The sequence below is a fragment of the Chiloscyllium plagiosum genome, chromosome 9, assembly GCF_004010195.1.
Source record: "Chiloscyllium plagiosum isolate BGI_BamShark_2017 chromosome 9, ASM401019v2, whole genome shotgun sequence".
Classification (NCBI taxonomy): Eukaryota; Metazoa; Chordata; class Chondrichthyes; order Orectolobiformes; family Hemiscylliidae; genus Chiloscyllium; species Chiloscyllium plagiosum.
In genome coordinates this window covers 78,427,228-78,449,365 of record NC_057718.1, presented here as the reverse complement: position 1 = coordinate 78,449,365, position 22,138 = coordinate 78,427,228, and the positions used below count along the sequence as shown (strand labels likewise).

The following is a 22,138-nucleotide window of genomic DNA, read 5'->3' as shown; positions in this document are numbered from 1 at the left end:
CCATCCCCTCTGTACTCTGAATTCATCCTCAAGGCTGCCTTGGCCAATTGTATTTTTTCAACCCAAAAAAGGTTAAAATTGCACAATTGTGGTATTTAAGAACCCACGAAACAAAAAAAAAAAGAACAAATTTTCACTTTAATTATTCTGAAAAGGTGATGGGCTGCAATGGCAAAATGAGCTCAGAATTGGATACAAAGCTTTGAGAAACAGGACATCCTTTACAGAATTGTTATAAACACCAGCTAATTTCCTCAAGGGTAGATGATTTCCCAAAGGTTAATCCTGGATTGGTCTAAAAATGAAGTAGTAATTTCAATATTATAGCTCTCAACCTTGCTTCAAAGGTTCCCAATCATCTAAAGTAAAAATCAATGCTGAGTTTAACATGGCAACAGTTTATGCATTTGCTCAATGTGGCGTAAATAAACATGCATATTTATGTCACAAACATCTATGTCAGATACCACCATCCATATTTCAGTTGTAAATGTTTATTAACTCTCATTTACCAAGTAATTAATTTTAATGACAGCTTTACTGGATCCTCCATAGAATTTGGATTTCCAGGTCTGGAAGATATCACTGGCATGGCAGCATCCTTACAGAAACAAGGCAAATCAAGATAGCACAGTTACATGAAACTGACGCATCAGCTGTGTTGTCCCTCAGTCATTTCCTATTTTAATACATAAATTGACTGATTTTGCTTTAATGTATTTCAGTTATAATTAATTTATAACTATTTACCCACTAATGTGAATTACCAGGCTTATGTCCATGTGGAATCAAGGGTTATGGGGATAAGGCAGGATACTGATTGAGGATGATCAGCCATAGTCATAATGAATGGTGGTGCTGGCTCGAAGAGCTGAATGGCCTATTCCTGCACCTATTGTCCATTGTCATGATTTTGTAATTTCTTTCTTGTCTACTCTATCATTTTATTACAATATCTTTGTATGGGGGTGGGGAGGTGGTGAGAAACCACTGACCAGAAATTCAAGTGGACTCAAATAAATTATGGCTACAACGGGACTTGGCAATATTGCCACAAGTAACTCACCTCCTGACTTCCCAAAGCTAGTCCTCAATCTATATATTACACAAGTCAGGAGTGTGCTGTAATATTCCCCCACTAGCCTGGCTGAGTGTAACTTCAAACACTTAAGCAGCTTGACACCATCCAGAATAAAGCAGCCTACTTGACTGGCACTACATCCACAAATATCCACTTCCTCTACCACTGACGTTCAGGAGCAACAGTATGTATCTATAATGTGCACTGTAGAAATTTAGCAAAAAAAGTGTTAGATCATACCTTCCAAAGCTACACCCACTTCCACCTGGAAGGATAAGAGTAGTAGATATATGGGAACACCAACATAAGTTCCCTCCAAACCACTCACCATCCTGACTTGGAATTCCTGATGAAGGGCTTATGTCCGATAAGTGGATTTTACTGCTCCGCAGATGCTGCCCCTGCTGTGCTTTTCCAGCAGCACTCAAATCTGGACTCTGATCTCCAGCATCTGCAGTCCTCACTTTTGCCTTGGAACTATATCACCCTTCCATCAGTGTCACTGGGTCAAAATCCTGAAATTCCACACCTAATGGCCCAGGGGAGGTCCACCTAAAACACAGATTGCAACCGTTCAAGGTTGCAGCACCTTCATCACTATCTTCACTCAAGGGTAATTAGGGACAATTAGAAGTAACTATTCAAGTCAGACCAAGTTAAAAGAAACAATTTTTGGCAATACTGATCATTCTAAAATGGGAGACTATTACAGAAAGTGGAAACAACAAAAAAAAGTCAATGTTCTAGGACATGAGTATGCATTAGGACAAAATAGGCAACTGATAATTGCTAACTGGAAAGAAACCAGAGGATCATACTTTAAGTTTCATAAACAATTCTGAAAACAAAGAATGGCACAACAAGAGGTGACACGGATTTATGCTGCATTAAAATAGGAGGGTTTCAACTGAATGTGCAATTGCATGGATGGAGAATGAAGGGAAAAAAAGCATTTTGCAGCAGGATGTACACACATGCATTCATGACTCTTTTTTGCTGCACTTTCCAAAATATGGATCACATTGCCAAGGCTGGCAAATAACAGATCATTTGAAGATTATACCCAAGTTGCTTATAAAGTGCTGTTTCTCTTTCTTTAATCTTATAAATATCAAAAACTTAATGAGAAAATGAACATACTTTCAAAAGAAAGCAAATGCTGCAACTAATTTTAAATCAAATTTAACATTAAAATTTAGTGTGTGAAAAGACGCAGCATTTTATGCGAATGCACTGATGAAATGACAAAGTATTACGTGGAGCATTACAAGAATGGAATATTTTCATCTTTTATTGAAATGGGTGTTGTGCTTCATATTACAACAAAATTATCAAACCTTCGGTAGAAACAAAAAACCACACATCTTTGATTTGAAAATAATTAAAAACCTTTGAACCCAAAACAGAAATAGATACAAAAAAAAAACACCTGCCCAACACATTGTTGCACTTTGGTATCAATCCATCAAATATGCACAATAATATTGTAAAAATACTTCATAGGAGGGTCATGCAAAAGGATTAGAGCCGACACATCTTGAATAAATTTCCTGTCAACTTTCATACTTGCATTTAACACATTTTTTGCAACACTGTGTAGCCTTTTGTCAAATGTTTCCTTTCAGTATATGAATCAAACAATTTTCCAAAAATGATGATTATGTCCAAACCCTCTGCATTTCCCTACATCACTGTACCGGTTCTGGTTGGGAGGATGAAGAAAGTACCAGTGTTCACTAACCCTTTCCTCTTTTAACTTGCAATAAATATTGACGCAAAAAGGGCAGTGCTTCATGGAAGCTAATCAAAGATATTGAGCTGCAAAGTAACAAATATTCTTTTACTCTGCTCCCCTTCCTTCTCATTGTCAGAAGAATAAGGTCAAAGCTAAAGAAAGCATCATAGAGCTCTTTGCAATACTTAGGTGCAATAATTATTGCCCCAAAGAAATGGCCATGTGCACAAGCTTTAATATATAAATATCCCTCAGGCAAATGCTAGGAAATCAAAGATTTGTCCCTTTACACATTATTGTAAACAATCAGGAGCGTTTATGCAGTTCCCTTCTTGCGTATAATTTGCAAAAAAATCAGCAGGGTTATTCAAACATTCAGCAGAATAAATGACAGGCAAGTTCCTCTCATCCAGACTGCTGGGCTGGGTGTCCTATCAGGCTATTAGATAGGCACAATGGTTAACCCTTTAGCATGTCCTCATCACTGTCATCATGAAAAGTGATATTTGTGGAGTCATTTGCTGGCCTGTTTTGCTTCATTTGTGGTTTCAATTTTCCCTTTGTTTCCTTCTTTTCATTATTTAAACCAAGTAAATCCTCATCACTTTCATCATGAAAGTGCTTGTTTTGTGGATGCCGCTGCTTTTGATTACCCCTGATCTTGGGCTCTCCTGTTCTGGTTGAGCTGATTTTCACTTGTGGCACAGTCAAAACCTCATCTTCACTGTCCTGATCATCCAGTGGGAATGACCCAAATACATCAGCGTTTACAGCTTTAGTGACATGGGTCAAGCCATTTTGCTGATACTCTTTTGCTGGTTTCTGTCCATTCTCAGACGAGGAGATTTCTTCCATCAACCATTCAGTCTCATTTTCATCACCGTCCTCTTGCCCATTAATCTGATTGGGGAAAAAAATACAAAATAACTTCCCAGCCTGATTTTACTGAGACCCTAGCCTTTAATCTAAAGAAATCCAATAGAACAGCTTCAATTAATCTTATTTTAATGGTCACCCAATGCTGGATACCGATGGCTAAATGGCAAAGGATAGATATCCAGCTGGTGGGAAAGACTGAATAAATTTATAATTATTCACCTCACGTGCAGCATAGTCTTGATGTTAGTACTTCTATTTTGTAGCTTAATATTCCATTTGACAACTTGCTTTAAGCAATACACATTTTTCTGCAAGCATGACTTCTCAATAGTGCTAGTTGAAAGGATAATCAAACTGCTTACGTGTTAGTTGATGACTGACTACTTTTACTTATTGCTAAAAAACTGCATGTTAAATTCATTGAAACACGAAACAAAGTATGTAGGGTGTAATATAGCAGACGTGTGTTCTTTTGCTGATTTTCTGCCCAAACCAGCTGTTCCTAGGCTCCAAATGTTGGTGTGCTCGTCAACATTTCTCTTGGAATCAAGCACAACTGGGAGAATTGGAGTCACAATTTTCACAGGGGGCATATCATAGAGCAATTCCCCTATCTGAATTTTGGGGAGAAAAACCAGCGTGATATTGGAACTTCTTAATGAAGTCCTCACTGAAAGCTGTTAACTGCTGCAGTCACAATTCTAACTTCAGGGCACAGCCAGTTACTGTAAAAAGGTGACCATGTATGTATTTGGGACATTAATAACAACTTATAAGTTGCTGTCCGCTACTGCGCAGAGGCCACTTTAGCTGTCCTTCGGAGAGCCTAACAGCATTCTATGCTTTCTTACAGGAGACATGCACATGGATGGAGTATAATTTTTTGTTTACAATTATGAATGCTACACAATGGAAAGTAGTGACAAATACACAAAAATAAGGAATAGGAGAAGTTACCAGTCTGTGAGGTCTGCTCCATCATTCAATACGATCATTTTTTAGATTAGATTCCCTGTGTGGAAACAGGCCCTTCAGCCCAACAAGTCCACACTGACCCTCCGAAGAGTAACCCATCCAGATCTATTCCGTCTAACTGATGCACCTAACACTACGGGCAATTTAGCATGGCCAATTCACCTGACCTGCACATCCTTTGGACTGTGGAAGGAAACCGGAACACCCGGAGGAAACCCACGCAGACAAGGGGAGAATGGGCAAACTCCACACAGACAGTCGCCAGAGGCTGGAACCAAACCTGGGACCCTGGTGCTGCGAGGCAGCAGTGCTAACCACGATCTTCAGATTAAACTTCACTTTCCTGCCTACTCCTTTAACCCTTATTTTCCCTAGAGACCAAAATCTCTATCCTAGCCTTAAATGTAATCAACTATGGAAATTCCTCAAACATGCCAGCAAACAAAAATCTCTCCTTAGTCCTAAATGATCAGCCAGCTCCTTAATGTTTTGGATGCATTGACCAGTAGACAATTTTTCAACATTATTCCAATCAAATCACCTCAATCTTTTACAATTAAATGAGATTCTTCTAAACCCTAATGAAGCTAGATCAATTTAGAAAGTTCAAAATTTTGACATTGCCTTACAGTAATAAAAACTAAGATAATGATACTATGATGTAGAATATATGGCATATAGGCCCTATATATCAGCTTTGAAAAATGTGTTGATGGAAAAGCGCAGCAGGTCAGGCAGCAAAGGAGCAGGAGAATTGACGTTACAGGGATGTCACTTCATTATTATAATTTGCACTTGTACAGCACATTTAACAAAACAAAACTTAGTCAGCCGTGTCAGCCTTGGTTGTGATAATGCACTCAGACAAATCAGTTTATCATGAATCAAAGCTTCACTTCAGAAACTGGAGCACATTATTTAAGGCACCACGAAAATGCAACATTGAAGGTGTGCTACAATGTGCTTTGATTTGAAGAGGTCAGATTCTATACTTAGCACCCTATTTGTTTAGGAAGTAATGCAAATCCTTCGGCATTTTTTGAAGAGCAATCTTATCACTTATCCCATACAATAATCCAAAATATTTTGGTAATTTTCTCCCTGCACAAACTGGTTGCTTCTCTGGTTTGCATAACAGTATCAGACTTCAAATCAAACCTATTACCTGTGAAATGTTTTGAGATACATGAGATACATCAAATTCTTTCAATTACTCTGGTGATAAACTAACCTCCCACTTTCATACTGATTTATTGTAGCGACGCCATCCTACCCTCCTGTCCAATCAGGTTAGCCTAATAGTTTTGCACTTAAATTCACTAATTAATATATTTCAAGTGCATACCTTTAAATAATAGCTACAGCTGTCTTCTGTACTTGTCCTTAACTATCATTTCTTCCCACATAGAAAAAGCCCACACAAAGTTTAGAAAGTTTTACCTTTGTGTATTTGTATGCAACTCCACCTCCTCTTCTGCAACAACCAGTCACTTTTTGCATAATAATTTCCCTAGAAAGAGGTACAGAATTTTTCAAAGATAGGCTGCAAGTTAAAAGGTGGAAAAATACAACTAATATATCCATGCAGAATCTTCAATGCAACAATTACAGGGATGTTACTTCATTATTATAATTTGCACTTGTACAGCACATTTAACAAAACAAATGTTGTCTCATGGCAGCATTAACAAATAAAATTTGACATCATGCATATCCGGAGATCTCTTGCTAAGTGACAAAGGGCATAGTCAAAGAGTTAGGTTTTAAGGATCACCTTAAGTGATGGAGAGGTAAAGGGAAGAAATTACCCAGCTCAGGTTTCGGTAACAGAAGGCATGGCTGACAATGACAGTGTCATGAAAATTAGGGATGTGCAAAAGTCCAGAAATAGGACAGACAGGTTTGCAAAAACAAAGAATAGAGGCAGGAGGGGCAAGACAAAGAAGAAATTTAATTGAGAGCATCACTAGACCAGGAATTGATTATTAATTTAGTCAAAGGTCAGTCATTAACATTAACTAGACAGTACAAGACAGTTAGAGGAAGCAAGTGCTTTTCAATAAAAGTCGCCATAATTCTACCAGACCAGTGGATTGCCCTCAGAGGCAGGACAACTGGCAGCTGTTTAACCTGAGGGTCACCATGCCTCAAGCAAGGGGAGAGGTTGAGAAGGCAGAACCTTTGTGGCGGTAACCTCAGCCTGCACTGGAATTGACTCTGCCTTGCAAATCAGTTTTCCAGCTAACTAACCCCCTTTCTAATGTTTTTCTAATAAGCATCAATTGGGCAATAAGATTAAAAACAAAGGACTGCATTTTGGTTATTCAGGACTCCATGTGAAATACTTGTTTCATTTCACAAACAGGGGACTGGAGGAGCACCAAGGGTTGTGTAGGGGGAAAAAAGTGAGCTGGCAAGTATTTGGCAAGCCTTTTACTTGGGACAGATTAAAGAAACTGCAAGGGAATGGTATGGAGGCAACGGCTGCCAGAAAGAGGCTGGAGTGGGGAGTAGGGCAGCACAACAGCAGTAGGGCAACACTGGGGAGATAGCAGCTTCCAGAGTGGGATGGGGAAGAGGGGGAAAAACTATGAAGGAGAATATTTTTAAACCAGTCAACAGAAGGCAATATTAATAGAGGACTCTATCACTGATGAGTAATGACAATAAAAATACCCTAAAATTCAAAAAAAACATCTTTAGACAAATCATATCAAAGTCCCCTCCAACAGACACTATACAGACCTAGGATCTTATTTTGACTGCTGATGCAAAGGGCTAAGAATCAAGCTGGATGCCACAAAGTATTTCTTCTGCTGTTTTCGCACCATTGTAGTTGACACACAGACATTTGTTGAAACATTTTTGCCAGACACATGTTGAGCGAGGGAGACTTGCAGCATTATTACAAAAGGGTGATGGGTTGAGGGTTTGATAAAATCTAATTTTGAATCATGGATAATCAGTCACCTACAATTTAGAGTCATACGGTTTTACAACACAAACAAATCCTTTGGTTCAACTCGTCCAGGCTGACCAGATATCCTAAATTAATATAATCGCATCTGCCAGCATTTGGCCCATATTCCTCAAAACCCTTCCTATTCACATACCCATTCGGACACCGTTTAAATGCTGTAATTATACCAGCCTCCACCACTTCCTCTGGCAGCTCATTCCATAATGCACTTCCTGTGTGCGAAAAGGTTGCCCCTTAGGTTTAAGCTGAGGGGGGAAACATTTTGAAGGGACCCATGTCCTATAATTTTAGACTTGCCTAGCCTGAGGAAAAGTGACCTTGACTAGTTGACCTATCCAGGTTCATCTTGATTTTAAGCCTTTAAGGTTGCCCCTCAGCTTCTGACGCTCCAGGAAAAATAGCCACAGCCTATTCAGCCTCTCCCTATAGCTCAAACCCTCCAACGCTGGCAACATCCTTGTAAATCTTTTCTAAACCCTTTCAAGTTTCACAACACCTATCCTATTAGCAGGAAGAACAGAATTGAACAGAGTATACCAAATGTAGTACAGCCACAACAGGGCCTCCCAATTCCTATACTCAATGCACTGACTCAAAAAGGGTAAAAACTAGGACTGCAGATGCTGGAAACCAGAGTCTGGATTAGAGAGTGGTGCTGGAAAAGCACAGCAGGTCAGGCAGCATCCAAGGAGTAGGAAAATCGATGTTTCGGGCAAAAGCCCTTCATCAGGAATAGATCAGCCCTCTATTCCTGATGAAGAGCTTTTGCCCGAAACATGGATTTTCCTGCACCTTGGATGCTGCCTGACCCGCTGTGCTTTTCCAGCGCCACTCTAATCCAGCACTGACCAATAAAGGCAAGCATACCAAACACCATCTTCACTACCCTGTCCACTTTCAAAGAACTATGAACCTGCACTCCAAGGTCTTTGTTCAGCAACACACTCCAGATCCCAAAGTGTACAAGTCCTGCCCTGATTTGCCTCCACCAAAATGCAATACCTCACAGTTATCTAAATTAAACTCCATTTGCCACTCTTTAGCCCGTCAGCTTATATGAACGAGGTCCTGTTGTAGTCTGAAGTAACCTTCTTCGCTTTCCACTACACCACCAATTTTGGCATCATCTGCATATTTACTAACATACCTCGTATGTTCACTTCCAAACTATTTATACAAGTGATCAAAAACAGTGGACCCAGTACTGATCCTTGCAGCACACTAATGGTCACAGGCCTCCAGTCTGAAAAGCAACTCTTCACCACAAGCTAAATTTCTACCCTCAAGCTAAACTTTGTAACTTGATTGAAAAGCTTTCCAATCTTCCTGAAATAGGTCATTTCTCCCCTCCCCCTTCTTTTCTTGGGTAATTAATATCATGACAGAGTGGACACTGAAGTACTTAGGTGAATACAAAAAGAGGACTACCGTAGTTTACTCCCCCTTCAATCTACTTATAGCTTTTAAAATGAGCCTGACAAGTCGAAGAGGGAGTGCAGTACTCTAATTAAAATGAAATTCATTTTATTCATACCTTCTTTCCTGCTTATAAAATAATAAGATGAGGAGGCAGGCAGTCAGTACCACCAACAACACACTGAGCACTGCTCCCACAGCTTTGCTTCTTCTGGACAAACCCTTGATATTATCTCCATTCTGTGACTTATCATCTGGAATCGCAGGATTGACAGATCTGCAGCAAACGGGAAAAATAAATTAGACAGTCTGCACTTATTCAACTTACAAGACTTTTCAACTGACTGCAAAAGTTCCTCATCTACATTTTTTCTGCATATCTACAGTATAGAATCCTGTTAAAAACTAATTCCAGCAAACTACAAGGCCAATCCTATCAATTCATGCACTTTGCCTTATACTTTTTTTTAAAAAGTGAAGTACATCAGAAACTTGCATTTGTGTAGCACCTTCTATACTTTAAAATGCCTGAAACAGTTTATATTCAAAGTACTGTTCAAAGCTACTCACTGTTAAAACATAGGAAACGTAGCACCAAATTGTATACAGAAACCTCCCATAAATAGAAACGTGAAACTGGCCAGATAATCCTCTTGTGATGTCAGTTTTTGGGAGGGTGATGCTAAGGTTTGGAAGAATTACTGGTCAGGTTCCACGGGAGAACTGTCCTGCCTATAATTAAATAGTGGTAGGCGATCAAGTGCATTTCAGGCATGCCTTTGATTAATCTCATCTGAAATGGTGGCACTTCCAACAATAAGACACTTAGCACTGCACTGGAATGCCTGCCTAGATATACATGGAGTATAACTTGAACCCACAGCCTTCCGACTAAAAGTGAATGTACTATACACAAGCACAATTAGTTTGTCAGTGTGAGGATGTTAAGCAAACAAATTGATAATTTCCTCTGGAAAGCAAAGGTCTCATACTTTGTATCCTGGGGGCATTGTTTTGTTGCTTAGTCTTACATTACCATTTTTGGTTCAACCTTTTTTATCATATGGCTATCAAGCTTTCAGTTACACAGATTTAGCTTTCCTTCGGGTTAAAGCATGAAATAGGACCTCCTGGTCTCCAACTATACACTCTACTTATGTACTTTATTATTTGTGCAAGACTTCTACTATAGTTCATCTAAAAATGAAGGGTCAAATTTGTATTTTTTGAGTAATTAAATTTGGAGATTTTATTTTACAAGCAAAATCTCTTTTTGCAAGCTGCAAACCTCTGCCATATGGCCAACTGCACACATTAATTTGTTAATGCCTTTCATTTTCACACCTTACATATAAGTCAGTCAGAATGCATTTCCATTCTCTATTCCCATTTATAATGTTTGATGTAATACAAAACACATTTCAATATCCAAAATGAAGTACACTCTTGAAGGAGAAAACTTTAATATAATCTTGGGAAATAAATGCATATTATTTGCAAAAATACTTAAACAAATACACAGTTAAAAATCACAACACCAGGTTAGAGTCCAACAGGTTTATCTGGAAGCACTAGCTTTCGGAGCACCGCTCCATCAGTATATTTTATTCCACAACCACCTGAAGGAGCAGCGCTCCGTAAGTTAGTGCTTCCAGATAAACCTGTTGGATTATAACCTGGTGTTTTGTGATTTTTAACTTTGTCCACCCCAATCCAACACTAGCAATACCAAACCATGATGACCAAACAAATACATGTTGAGTGAGATTAAGTTTAAAAGCTTTGAAAGCTTCCATAGATTTTTAAAGATGGTTCTTAGTCCAGTACAATAAAAATTTAGTAATTACGAAAATGTAGAAGCAGGAAAACTGAAAAAAAAATCAAGTCAGTCTTTCTGGAGAAACTCACGTTAGTGCACAGACTGTTGATGTGTACCAGGTAAACAGATACTGGCAGTCTGAAGTTTCATGAAGGAAGTCTGGGTTCCCTTCCCCTGTCAATTCACTACAGTGAAGTATTATAGTGGATGAGACATTCTTGGATTTGTCGCGGCCACACACCGAGTTAGAAGAGAAAACTATATCCAGGTCATCATCTGGAAACAAAAGCGAATAGAAATGAAAAGCTACATCACCAGATCAATAAAGGCCTCCATATTATAGGTGGTCACCTGTGTTGGAAATACTGTTGTTAATCATGTTACAAAAACATAGGGAAAATGCTAACATGAGGATTGAAGTTGAAGAACATTTCGGGGGGGCGCTGGGGGAGAAGAGAGATGAGATGAAAAGAAAAGAAACATTTGATTTAGGTATAATTAAGAGCTTTTATGATTGAGATATTTGCCAAGGGGAAGTACACCATCAACACTTAAATAAAAACATGATACCCATCAGGATTTTTAAACCACAAAGTTGTTGCAGGAAGAATTGAAAATTAGTTATTGAAGCAAATGTCAGATGCACCAAGATGAAGGTACATTATGTCACCATCCTCTTCAACACACTGCTTGTAATATCAGGCCCAATGAAGCACATTACGGACAAGGCGACAGAACTAACGAAATCCATGTTCAATCTATTTTCCATGATCAATACGCTTTCAAAAAAGAGCAGCTTATTTCTTAACCTTCTAAGGCACGGACAAATAAAAAAACAAAGATTTTTGTGGATTTAAACAGAAGTATCCTTGCACAGTATGCAAGAATATTAAATAGTTTCTTCCCATGCCTGTCTAAAGATGGTAAATTCAGTAGACCAAAGAGGAGAGATATTGGGTATACTTTGACTTCAGTCCTCAATACCCTCCCTATCTCTCCCGCCACAGCGCTCCAATAAACACGGAGCCTGTGGCATGTCCAGAAGCAATGGGTAAGAGTACCTACACTTATTTTACATTTGGGGCATACTGAAGATTCCCCGGTTTTAAACTTCGCCAGACGGTCTGGTGCCAGATGAGCCCTGTGCAGAACTTTTAACTGCATAGTACATGTCCTGTTACAGATTGAGATCTTTGGAGTATTCTCCCAGGTTTCAGACGATATCTCCATTCCCAGCTCTTGCTCCCAGACCTCTCATAACCGGTTAATATCCTGCCAGGCCCTGCCACCCAGCAGGCGATAAAGGGCACTAACCGAAAGGTGTTTGTGGAACGTAGCAACCACCTCTCTGTATCGGGCTTATAGGGCGTAGTGAGAAGCATAGTCTTCTTCTGGATGAAATCCCTAACCTGAAAAAAACGGTAAAGGTCTCTGCAGGGCAACCTGTATTTGCGGCCCGTTGCTCAAAAGACATCATAACTTCCCCTTCAAACAAGTCTCCCAAACTAGAAACTCCTCTCCCTGTCCATAGTTTGAACCCTGAGTCCATCATCCCTGGTCAGAACCCTGGCATGCTAACTATAGGTGTAAGTGGTGAAGTCTTGGATAAACAACCCTCACTATGACGCATCGCCCTCCATGCCTTGACTGTACTAATGTCAATGGGGTTCCGGCAGTGGTCCGTAACTGTCCTCATCTTATCCATGAACAACAGGTTAATAAGAGGGCACTTTGCTTGGGAGGCCTCAATATCCAGCCATATTGAGTCTGGATCGTTACCTACCCAATCACAGACAAAGGACAGCAGGGAACTCAATTGATACCTTCTGATGTCTGGGAAATCAACTCCTCCCCCTCCTCAAGGCAACTGCAATTTAGTAAGTTTGATGAGGGACCACCCACGATGGAACAAAGGAACCAAACCACCCGATAAGCTACCGCAGCGTTGACCTGGGAAACATTATAGGGAGCATACACATGGGATAAAGCAAACGAGGAAGAACATTCATCTTAAGGAGATATATTTGGCCCAGCCATGAAATTGGAAGAGCCTTCCATCTCTGGAGATCTCGCCTAATATTGTCGAGCAATGAGCAAAGTTAGTCCGAAATAACAGATCAAACTTGGGGGTAATAAAAATGCCTAGGTATCGGAACTCTGCCCGTGACCATTTAAAAGGGAACTTAGAGCCACCTTCAACTTCTGGCACATCCTGGGGTAATAAAAATGCCTAGGTATCGGAACTCTGCCCGTGACCACTTAAAAGGGAACTTAGAGCCACCTTCAACTTCTGGCACATCCTTAAGGTTCCCCAAAGGCATAGCCTCTGATTTTGCAGTTAATCTTATATCCTGAAATAGACCCAAATGAATTGATACATTGTATCAAACTGGGTACGGAGGTGATCAGGTTCGATAAAAACAGAAGGATATTATCTGCGTACAATGTAACCTTGTGTGCTCTTGATCCCACTTCCGGAATGTTTATGTGGACATTCTGACAAATAGCCTCTGCCAGTGGCTCTATCACCAATGTAAACAACAACAGTGAGAGGGGCAGCCTTGCCGACTACCCCTACCAATCATAAAATTCCCAGACTTCACCCAGTTGGTGGCAATATAAAACCTCCACCCACCTAGCAAAGACTCCACCCAACCCAAACAGTTCTAAGACACAAAAAAGATACGTCAATTCCACCTGGTCAAATGCTTTCGCTGCATCTAAGGAAATCACCAACCCCTGAATCGATCGCTGCTGACAAACTTGGACCACATTCAGCAACCTTTTAATATTATTAGAGGACCTACGGCCCCTTATAAAACCTGTCTGGTCCTCTCTAATAATATGGGGCAACACCCTTTCCAATCTCAGCGCCAGGATCTTGGATAGAATCTTGAAGTCTGAATTTACTACAGAGATGGGCCTGTATGAGGCACAATCCTCAGGAACCTTCCCCTTCTTAAGAATTAAGGAAATATTAGCTTCTCTCGAAGATGGTGGCAGGTGTTCATGCATATAGGAGTGATTGTACATCTCCAACATCGGCCCTGACAGAATCCCTATAAACTCCTTGTAAAACTCACCTGGAAGACCATCAGGGCCAAGCGCTTTCCCACTCTGAAGTTGCTTAGCTGCCTCCTGTATTTCCTGAACTATCAAGGGGGCATTAAGAAGACAGGCCTGTTCCAAGGTTACCCCTGGGAGGTCCAGGTTCTTAAAAAAATTCTCCATTTTAGCACTCCTGTCTTCGCAACCTTCAGACCGATACAATTCAGAGTAAAAGCTCCGAAAAGCCTCATTAATCTTTTTAGCATCATATGTAAGGACCCTGTCTGATTGCAGTAATGGTAAAAACAATGACTGCAGATGCTGGAAACCAGATTCTGGATTCGTGGTGCTGGAAGATCACAGCAGTTCAGGCAGCATCCAAGGAGCTTCGAAATCGACGTTTCGGGCAAAAGCCCTTCATCGTTATTCCTGATGAAGGGCTCTTGCCCGAAACGTCGATTTCGAAGCTCCTTGGATGCTGCCTGATTGCAGTAATGGATTGGGGAGCACGCTTTTTCCTAGTCACGTATGGTAAATACTTTCCTGGCCTATCGCCATATTCGAACAGCCTCTGCCTAGCAAAAGCAAGTTCTTTCTTTGCGTTTAGTGTCAGTATTGAATTCAAGGCAGCCGAAGGGCCGCGATCCACTGTAGCTTAGTCACCGAAGGCTGCGCAAAATGTGCTGCCTCTGCGGCTTTCAATCGCGTCTCAAGTAGATGCTGCTGTTCCTCCTGTCGTTTCCGGCTAGCCAAATAGGAAATAGCTAATCACCTAGCAAAGGCCTTAGCAGTCTCCCATAGCACGGATGGACTTCTAGCTGTGCCTGAGTTAATAGTCAAGAATTCCTGAAACTCCTTCAAAAAGTATTGCACAAATTTGTAATTCTTAAGGAGAAAAGGGTCCAAATGCCAATGCCACAAGCCTAGCCCTTTACTCTTGGCCTTAACCTCAAGTATACTGCTGCATGATCAGAGATAGCTATATTCCCAATTTTACAACTCAATCGAATCCAGAAGGGCCAAGGGAGCCAGAAAGAGGTCAATCCTTGTGTGACATTTACGTAGGTTTGAAAAATAAAGGTGAAGTCCCTGCTGGTAGGGTGAAGACATCTCCAAATATCCACCAGCCCCAACTCCTCGCGTAGGTCAACCACCTGCTTGGCCTGCGAAGAAATAGTTGGAGGCCCACAAGGTCCACTGTCGGATCCAAGAGACAATTAAAATCCCCCCCCCCATAATAATGTGCCGTGTTCCAAAAGCACTCAACTTAGAGAAAGCATTAATCAAAAAATTGAGGGGATGCGCCGGAGGACAGTAGACGTTTAAAATGCCATATTCCTCCCCATGCAGCAGGGCTTTAAGTATCACAAACCGGCCCTGCTCATCTTTCACCTGCTCTAATAATGTGAATGGAAGATTTTTCTGGATAACTACTGCCACCCCCCTACTTTTAGTAGGAAAGGATGTAAAGAATACCTGGTCATAACCCCCCTATTGTAATTTCAGGTGTTCCCCATTATCAAGATGGGTTCCCTACAACAAAGTGATATCAATCCTTTCCCTCTTAAGGCTAGAAAGCACTTTTTCCTTTTAATAGGTGAATGACTTCGCTTAATGTTCTAGGTGCACCATTTAATAAGACACTTAGCCATATCCCTTTCAGACACCCTTGAACCCCTTGGAGGGAGAACCCTGCTTACAAAGCACCAAGCATAAGTAAATAAAGACTCAATCGAAAAACTATATATACAAAAACTACTCTAACTATAAAACAATTACTACAGTAAATAAAGACTCAGAATCGAAAAACTATATATACAAAAACTACTCTAACTATAAAACAATTACTACCAAAAAACTACAAAGGAAACCAACTACAGAACCTTGAATAGAAGACTCTTCCCCCTGCCCTTAGGGGGCACTACCCTACCCAAAAAAAGGGAGACACACAACAAAGAACATATACAAAATTTCCCATCAGAAAATCCACTTATTAAAAAAAATAGGAACTTATTCCAAAGTCTTTTCCCCCTTTCCAAAAAAGGAAATTATTAGGGAGAAAGGAACGAATTATAAAAAAGGGAAAACATGGGGAAAAATAGAAAAGAGAACAAACATTAACCATATTCTTCAGGCCAATCCGTCTATTTTAAAGTGCCCACAAAGTTTTTAAGCCTTATTCGCCGAGTCAAATGTATAAACTGAGTCCTTGTGGCTGAAACGAAGTACTGCAGGGTATCGCATGGAGTACTGGATGACCAGGTTCCTCAGCCTCTTTTTAACTTCATCGAAGGACTTCCTCTTTCAGATTACAACTGCTGAAAAATCCTGGAAAAACATGATTTTTGACCCTTTGTACAGCGCCTGTGGATCTTTTCCCAGGGATCTGGAAGTTTATGACTTTTTGCTTGTCCTTATGAGTGAAAGTGCACTAGGACCGGGTGGGGATACTGGACTGGCCCTGACCTGTGCACTAACCCGATACGCCCTTTCAATCTGTAGCCTGCTGGACTCTATGTGAAGGCCCAAAAGCTTCGGCAGCCAGCGGGCTGCTCACCTTCTGGGAGCCCGACAATTCAGAGATTTATCCTCAGACCTCAATTTGAAGTCGTTGATATGGTTTCAGAAGGCCCGCACCTCTCGCTCCAGCACCTGGTTCAGACTGGATGAGGACCCCCATCCAGCTTCTGAGGCTTTAGTTCCTTCACCTCCACCAGCCTCTCCCAGAGGCCCTGGATCTCCTACTCGTGCTTCTGAAGCATGGATGTGATAGGTTGGACCTTGGCACGAATCACCCCACGGATCTCCTCGATTGCAGCCCCAACTTTCAAGGCAAGTCTCTCCATCGCTGCCACAGCCAATTCCTGAGTGTCTGTCAGGTCCCCACGGGGGGTTCAGGAGAGGCTGCTGCAGTCTCTGGTATTGTAGGTGCTGCAGGGGAGTATCCTCCCTGCTGCTGTTTGCTTGCTCCTTTTCCCTTTGGCATCCTTCTCACTCCCAAATATTAACAAATATGTTCCGTAAAGTTTTAATCTAAGATTTCCACCACAAGTTTGCCAGGGGTGGCGAAAAACACCAGTATGCCTTGGCTGTTAGGCAGAGCTGTCCACAGCAGTTCTACAGAATCGCCGCCATCTTGCAGAGTCATCCAAAAATCTAATGTTAAATCAATCATGCACCCAGATATACAAACACAGGCAAGGAAGGCCCAGTGAAGGAGAAAATTTAGACAAGATGCAGGTACAGTTACAACATTCAAAAGAGATTGGACAGGTATATGAACAGGAAAGATTGAGAGGAATATGGACCAAATGGGACTGGTTTAATTTGGAAACTTTGGTCAGCATGGACAAGTTGGACTGAAGAGTCTGGTTCAGTGCTGGATGACTGACTAAGAATGATTCATAATTCACATGACTGGCTTGTCTTGGAGGAAAAGCACTAAGGCTGATGAAAGCTTTTTCACCTTCCATAGTGTCTCATTCAAGGGATTCAATAGCTAAGCTCATAAAATAAACTGTTGCAGGATTGTCTTCAAGAGATGGACTTCTTGCACATCACAAAAGGTAGTTACTTGCAATCTAAACTGTTACTCAGAGGCTAGTATTGGTGGATTCTGAAAGGAACAGACTGAGACCTTGTGACGTAACTGTTTTTCAGGTGATCCCTACCTTTGTTTCAGAAAGGCCTATTCCTGTCAGAACATCTTTGAATGTTATCAGATGAGTAGTGACACCTCTTAATCTGGAATGCTTCTTTTTGTCCTTTCAAGGAGGAGGGACAGTCTTGGAACGACAAATCAAGACAGATTGTCCTCAGATTTGTTTTACAGTCCAAGATTTTAACAGAAGTCAAGGAAGAATGTTCCACCAATTAAGTTTTAAAAGTTGTGAATATGACATCCTTTTAAGATCGATGATACAAGGGTGCTTGCAACAGTGCAATGAAGTTTCACCTCAGTGTCGAGAAAGGATTGATATTGCAATTGACTGCAGTGCTCTTTGTTGGGCACAGTGGCGAGCTGGAGTGCTGCTCAATTAACAAAACTAAAAGGGTATTCATTGACCTCACCCCTCCCCAAATTGGAAACAAAGCACCCAAGAACAAACATTTTAATTCAGCTGATGTAAAGAGTTGAGATTGGGACACATTGGGGTGTGAAGACAATTGCTTATTTCGTGTTTCAAATTCAGAATTTGAAAGAGTTCTATAAATATTTAACAGTATCTCCATTTCTCCTCCCTAATAGGGTCTGTTTTGTTGTTCATGAAATTTATTACATCGGTGCTTAAAACCTTGTCACAAGTTTTAACTTTAAAAGAGCTTTGAAATCATAATGAGATGGGGAAATTGAAATTATTAACTTTCAGTGATTCTCTACTCAGAACCACAGAGTAACTTATGCCAAAACCCCAAATGACAAACAGCATCTCCAGGATTTCTGTACTAATGTAATACATGGCTCACACCCTAGTTAAGGAACTTTAGAGGGGCAATGAGAGTGAATGCCAGCAATACATTCCCTGTCCTGCCTTACTATAACCTCTGGCAAATTCAAATGTTGAATTCAATGAGATATATGACCTGGATCAAAAGCTCTGTTAACGTTCCATTGATTTTTAACCCAAACATAAGATAATTCCATACACTACACATATATTGGATGATAAGCATGAGTTTCTGGAGTGCTTTACAATTGTTAGTTCATTCTGAAGCACATGGAACAAATTTGCTGAGGTTGAGTGGAACATTATATGAGAAGGCATGACTGTATGTAGGCAATGGATTGTCTTTAAAGAATTAGTAAGTTTGCAGATGACACCAAAATTGGAAGTGTAGTGGACAGCAAAGAAGGTTACTTCAGATTACAACGGGATCTTAATCAGGTGGACCAATGGGCTGAGAAGTGGCAGATGGAGTTTAATTCAGATAAATGAGAAGTGCTGCATTTTGGGAAAGCAAACCTTAGCAAGTCTTATACGCTTAATGGCAAGATCCTGACGAGTGTTGCTGAACAAAGAGACCTTGGAGTGCAGGTTCAGAGCTCCTTGAAAGTGGAGTCGCAGGTAGGTAGGATAGTGAAGGCAGTGTTTGGTATGCTTTCCTTTATTGGTCAGAATATTGAGTACAGGAGTTGGGAGGTCATTGTGCAGCTGTACAGGACATTGGTTAGACCACTTTTAGAATATTGTGTGCAATTCTGATCTCCTTCCTATCAGAAAGATGTTCTGAAACTTGTAAGGGTTCAGAAAGATTTACAAGGATGTTGCCAGGGTTGGAGGACTTGAGCTATAGGGAGAGACTGAACAGGCTGGGGCTGTTTTCCCTCGAATGTCAGCGGCTAAGGGGTGACCTTAGGAGGTTTATATCATCATGAGGGGCATGGATAGGATAAATAGACAAAGTCTTTTCCCTGGGGTGGAGGAATCCAGAACTAGAGGGCATAGGTTTAGGGTGAGAGGGGAAGATATGAGACAGACCTAAAGGGCAACTTTTTCATGCAGAGTATGGTATGTGTATGGAATGAGCTGCCAGAGGAAGTGGTGGAGGAGAGTAAAATTGCAACATTTAAAAAGGCATCTGGAAGGGTATATGAATAGGAAGGGTTTGGATCTGGGCCAGGTGCTGGCAGGTGGGATTAGATTGGGTTGGGATATCTGCTCAGCATGGACAATTTGGACCAAAAGGTCTGTTTCTGCCCTGTACATCTCTATGACAGACTCTATAATTTTTGCATGACTTCGAGCAACTACATATGCTGTCAACTATGGCTAACAAAGTTAAAAATCACAACACCAGTTATAGTCCAACAGGTTTAATTGGAAGCACAGTAGCTTTCGGAGCGACGTTCCTTTATCAGGTGATGAAGGAGCGTCGCTCCGAAAGCTAGTGTGCTTCCACTTAAACCTGTTGGACTATAACTGGTGTTGTGTGATTTTTAACTTTGTACACCCTAATCCAACACTGGCATCTCCGAATCATGGCTAACAAAGGAAGTTTAGGATTGCATAAGATTAAAGATGCGGCCTACAAAGTTGCTAAAAATAGCAATAATTCTGAGGGTTGGGAGAATTTTAAAACAACAAAAAGGAGGACCAGAAAGCCAAAAAAGGAAAGAGAACAGATTATGAATGCAATATAGTAACAAAAAAAAACCTAAAAACATTTAGATATGTAAAAAGGAAATAATTGCCAAAAATGAATGCGGGTCCATTAAAGAAAGTCAAGAGAACTTAAAGGTGCAATAGAGAAATAGTAGAAGTTAAATGATTTATTAATGTCGGCTTTCACTGAGGAACATCCCAGAAATCTCCCAGAACGAGAGATCCAAATGGCTAGGGAGAATAAGGAGTTAAAGAAATTAGCAGAAGACAAATGTATGGGAGAAACAAATTGAGCTAAATTAAATAAATCTGGGGATTTATTAACTGATGGCCTTCCTCCTCAAGTGAAGGAAGTTGCCAGAGATTGATGCACTGGTGATTATCTTCCAAAATTCTGTAGTTTGGAGTCTGTGGAGGTCCAGGCATTCAGAAACAATTACAAAGAACACTGCCTAAATCTACCCTATTTAAGTAATTTACAAGTTTTTAAAAAAAGAGAATTGCTCATTCTTCAAAATTCTGGAAAATACAGGCAGTTCTGCTATAACATTACAGTTGTGTTCCTCTGCAAGTCGCGCTATAGAAAATCACGCTGTTAGAAGATCACTATATATATATTTTTTAAAAATCACTATACCATTCCGTAGAAAGTTCACATTATCCAAGCAGTGTCCACAAATTTTTCAATTGTGTTTAGTCAATTCGCATTGACAAAATGCATGTTATACCTGAACCACCTTATCCCCAATTTGCATCAGCTGTCTAAATGCAGGCAAGATGTGTCCCGCTGCCTGGGGAGTCTAGAATGAGGGTGCACAAATAAAAATAATGTGGCACCACTTAAGTCTAAGAGGAGAAATTACTCTTCCCAGAGAGTTGTAAACCTTTGGGATGCTTTATCAGATGGCTACGGAAATTCAGTCCGAGTATGGCTACGATAGAGATTGATAAGATTTTTGAATACCAGTGGTGTTAAGGGCTGTTAAGTGAAGACTTGAGTAAAAGGCAAAGTGTTCAATCAGCCACAATCATATTGAATGGTGGAGCAGGTATGACAGGCTGAGGGCTTACTCCTGTCCCAATGTCAGACAAGTTGACAAATGAATTGAAAGTTACAACATAGCAGCCATTGTGAATCATTAACCAAGATGATAAGAAGGGTGTTGTGAAACTTGAAAGAGTTCAGAAAAGATTTACAAGGATGTTGCCAGCTTCAGAGGGCTTGAGCTATAGGGAGGCTGAATAGACTGGAGCTATATTCCCTGGAGAGTCGTAGGCTGAGGGGTGACCTTAGAGATTTATAAAATCATGAGGGTCATGGATAGGGTAAATAGACATGGCCTTTTCCTTGGGATGGAGGTGTTCAAAAATAGTGTGCATAGATTTAAAGTGAGAGGAGGAAGATTTAAAAGGGACCTAAGGGACAACTTTTTCATGGAAGGTGGTGAGTGTACGTAATGAGCTGCCAGAGGAAATTGGTACAATTACAACATTTAAAAAGGCATCCGGATGGATATATGAATCAAAAGGGTTGAGGGATATGGACTAAATGCTGGCAAATGGGACTACATTAATTTAGGATATCTGGTCACAATGGATAAGTTGGACTGAAGAGTCTGGTTACACGCTGTAAATACTATGACTATGATCTTACAAAATAAAATTAGGCAAAAAAAACAATATGGAAGCAAAACAAATCAAAGCATCCTGGATACACATTAGATGTTCAAGTTTTGAAGTTAAAAGGAACAAACAAGTGTTTTCTAAAGAAATTTTAGGCAGTGTTAAACTGGGTAAGATGCAGGACTCTTAAGATGCGTAATCAATTACACTTATGCAAAACAGTGTTGACAAACTAAAAATAGATTGACACTGTTGAAGTGTTGACCAGTGTAGAAAATTAGTTGGAAAGGAAGATTGAGTGCCTAAGCTACCAGTGGCAATTAATAAAGATGAAAATAAGAACAAAAGATGTACCATAAGTGTATTTCTCAGGAATGATAGGGCAAAGTTATAGGGAGTGTATATGCTTGGAAAAAATGGTAACAGAGAAATAGCAAGGCAAAGAACTTTGCGATGTGACAGGTTGGGCTGAAGAGAG

The 22,138-nt window shown here is 40.5% G+C and overlaps 1 protein-coding gene across 2 annotated transcripts in view; it reads right to left on the bottom strand.

Moving 5' to 3' along the window:
* Positions 1 to 2,351: 2,351 nt before the first annotated feature.
* igf2r (insulin-like growth factor 2 receptor) overlaps positions 2,352 to 22,138 on the bottom strand; it is a 212,167-nt gene continuing 192,380 nt past the window's right edge. For both annotated transcript variants that reach the window (XM_043696288.1, XM_043696289.1), the window contains 4 exons: positions 10,975 to 11,161; positions 9,185 to 9,343; positions 6,111 to 6,180; positions 2,352 to 3,716 (listed from right to left, as the gene is read on the bottom strand). In XM_043696288.1, coding sequence (XP_043552223.1) covers positions 3,276 to 3,716; positions 6,111 to 6,180; positions 9,185 to 9,343; positions 10,975 to 11,161 — 857 coding nt within the window. In that variant the 3' untranslated portion in view covers positions 2,352 to 3,275. The remainder of the gene's footprint in view (positions 3,717 to 6,110; positions 6,181 to 9,184; positions 9,344 to 10,974; positions 11,162 to 22,138) is intronic.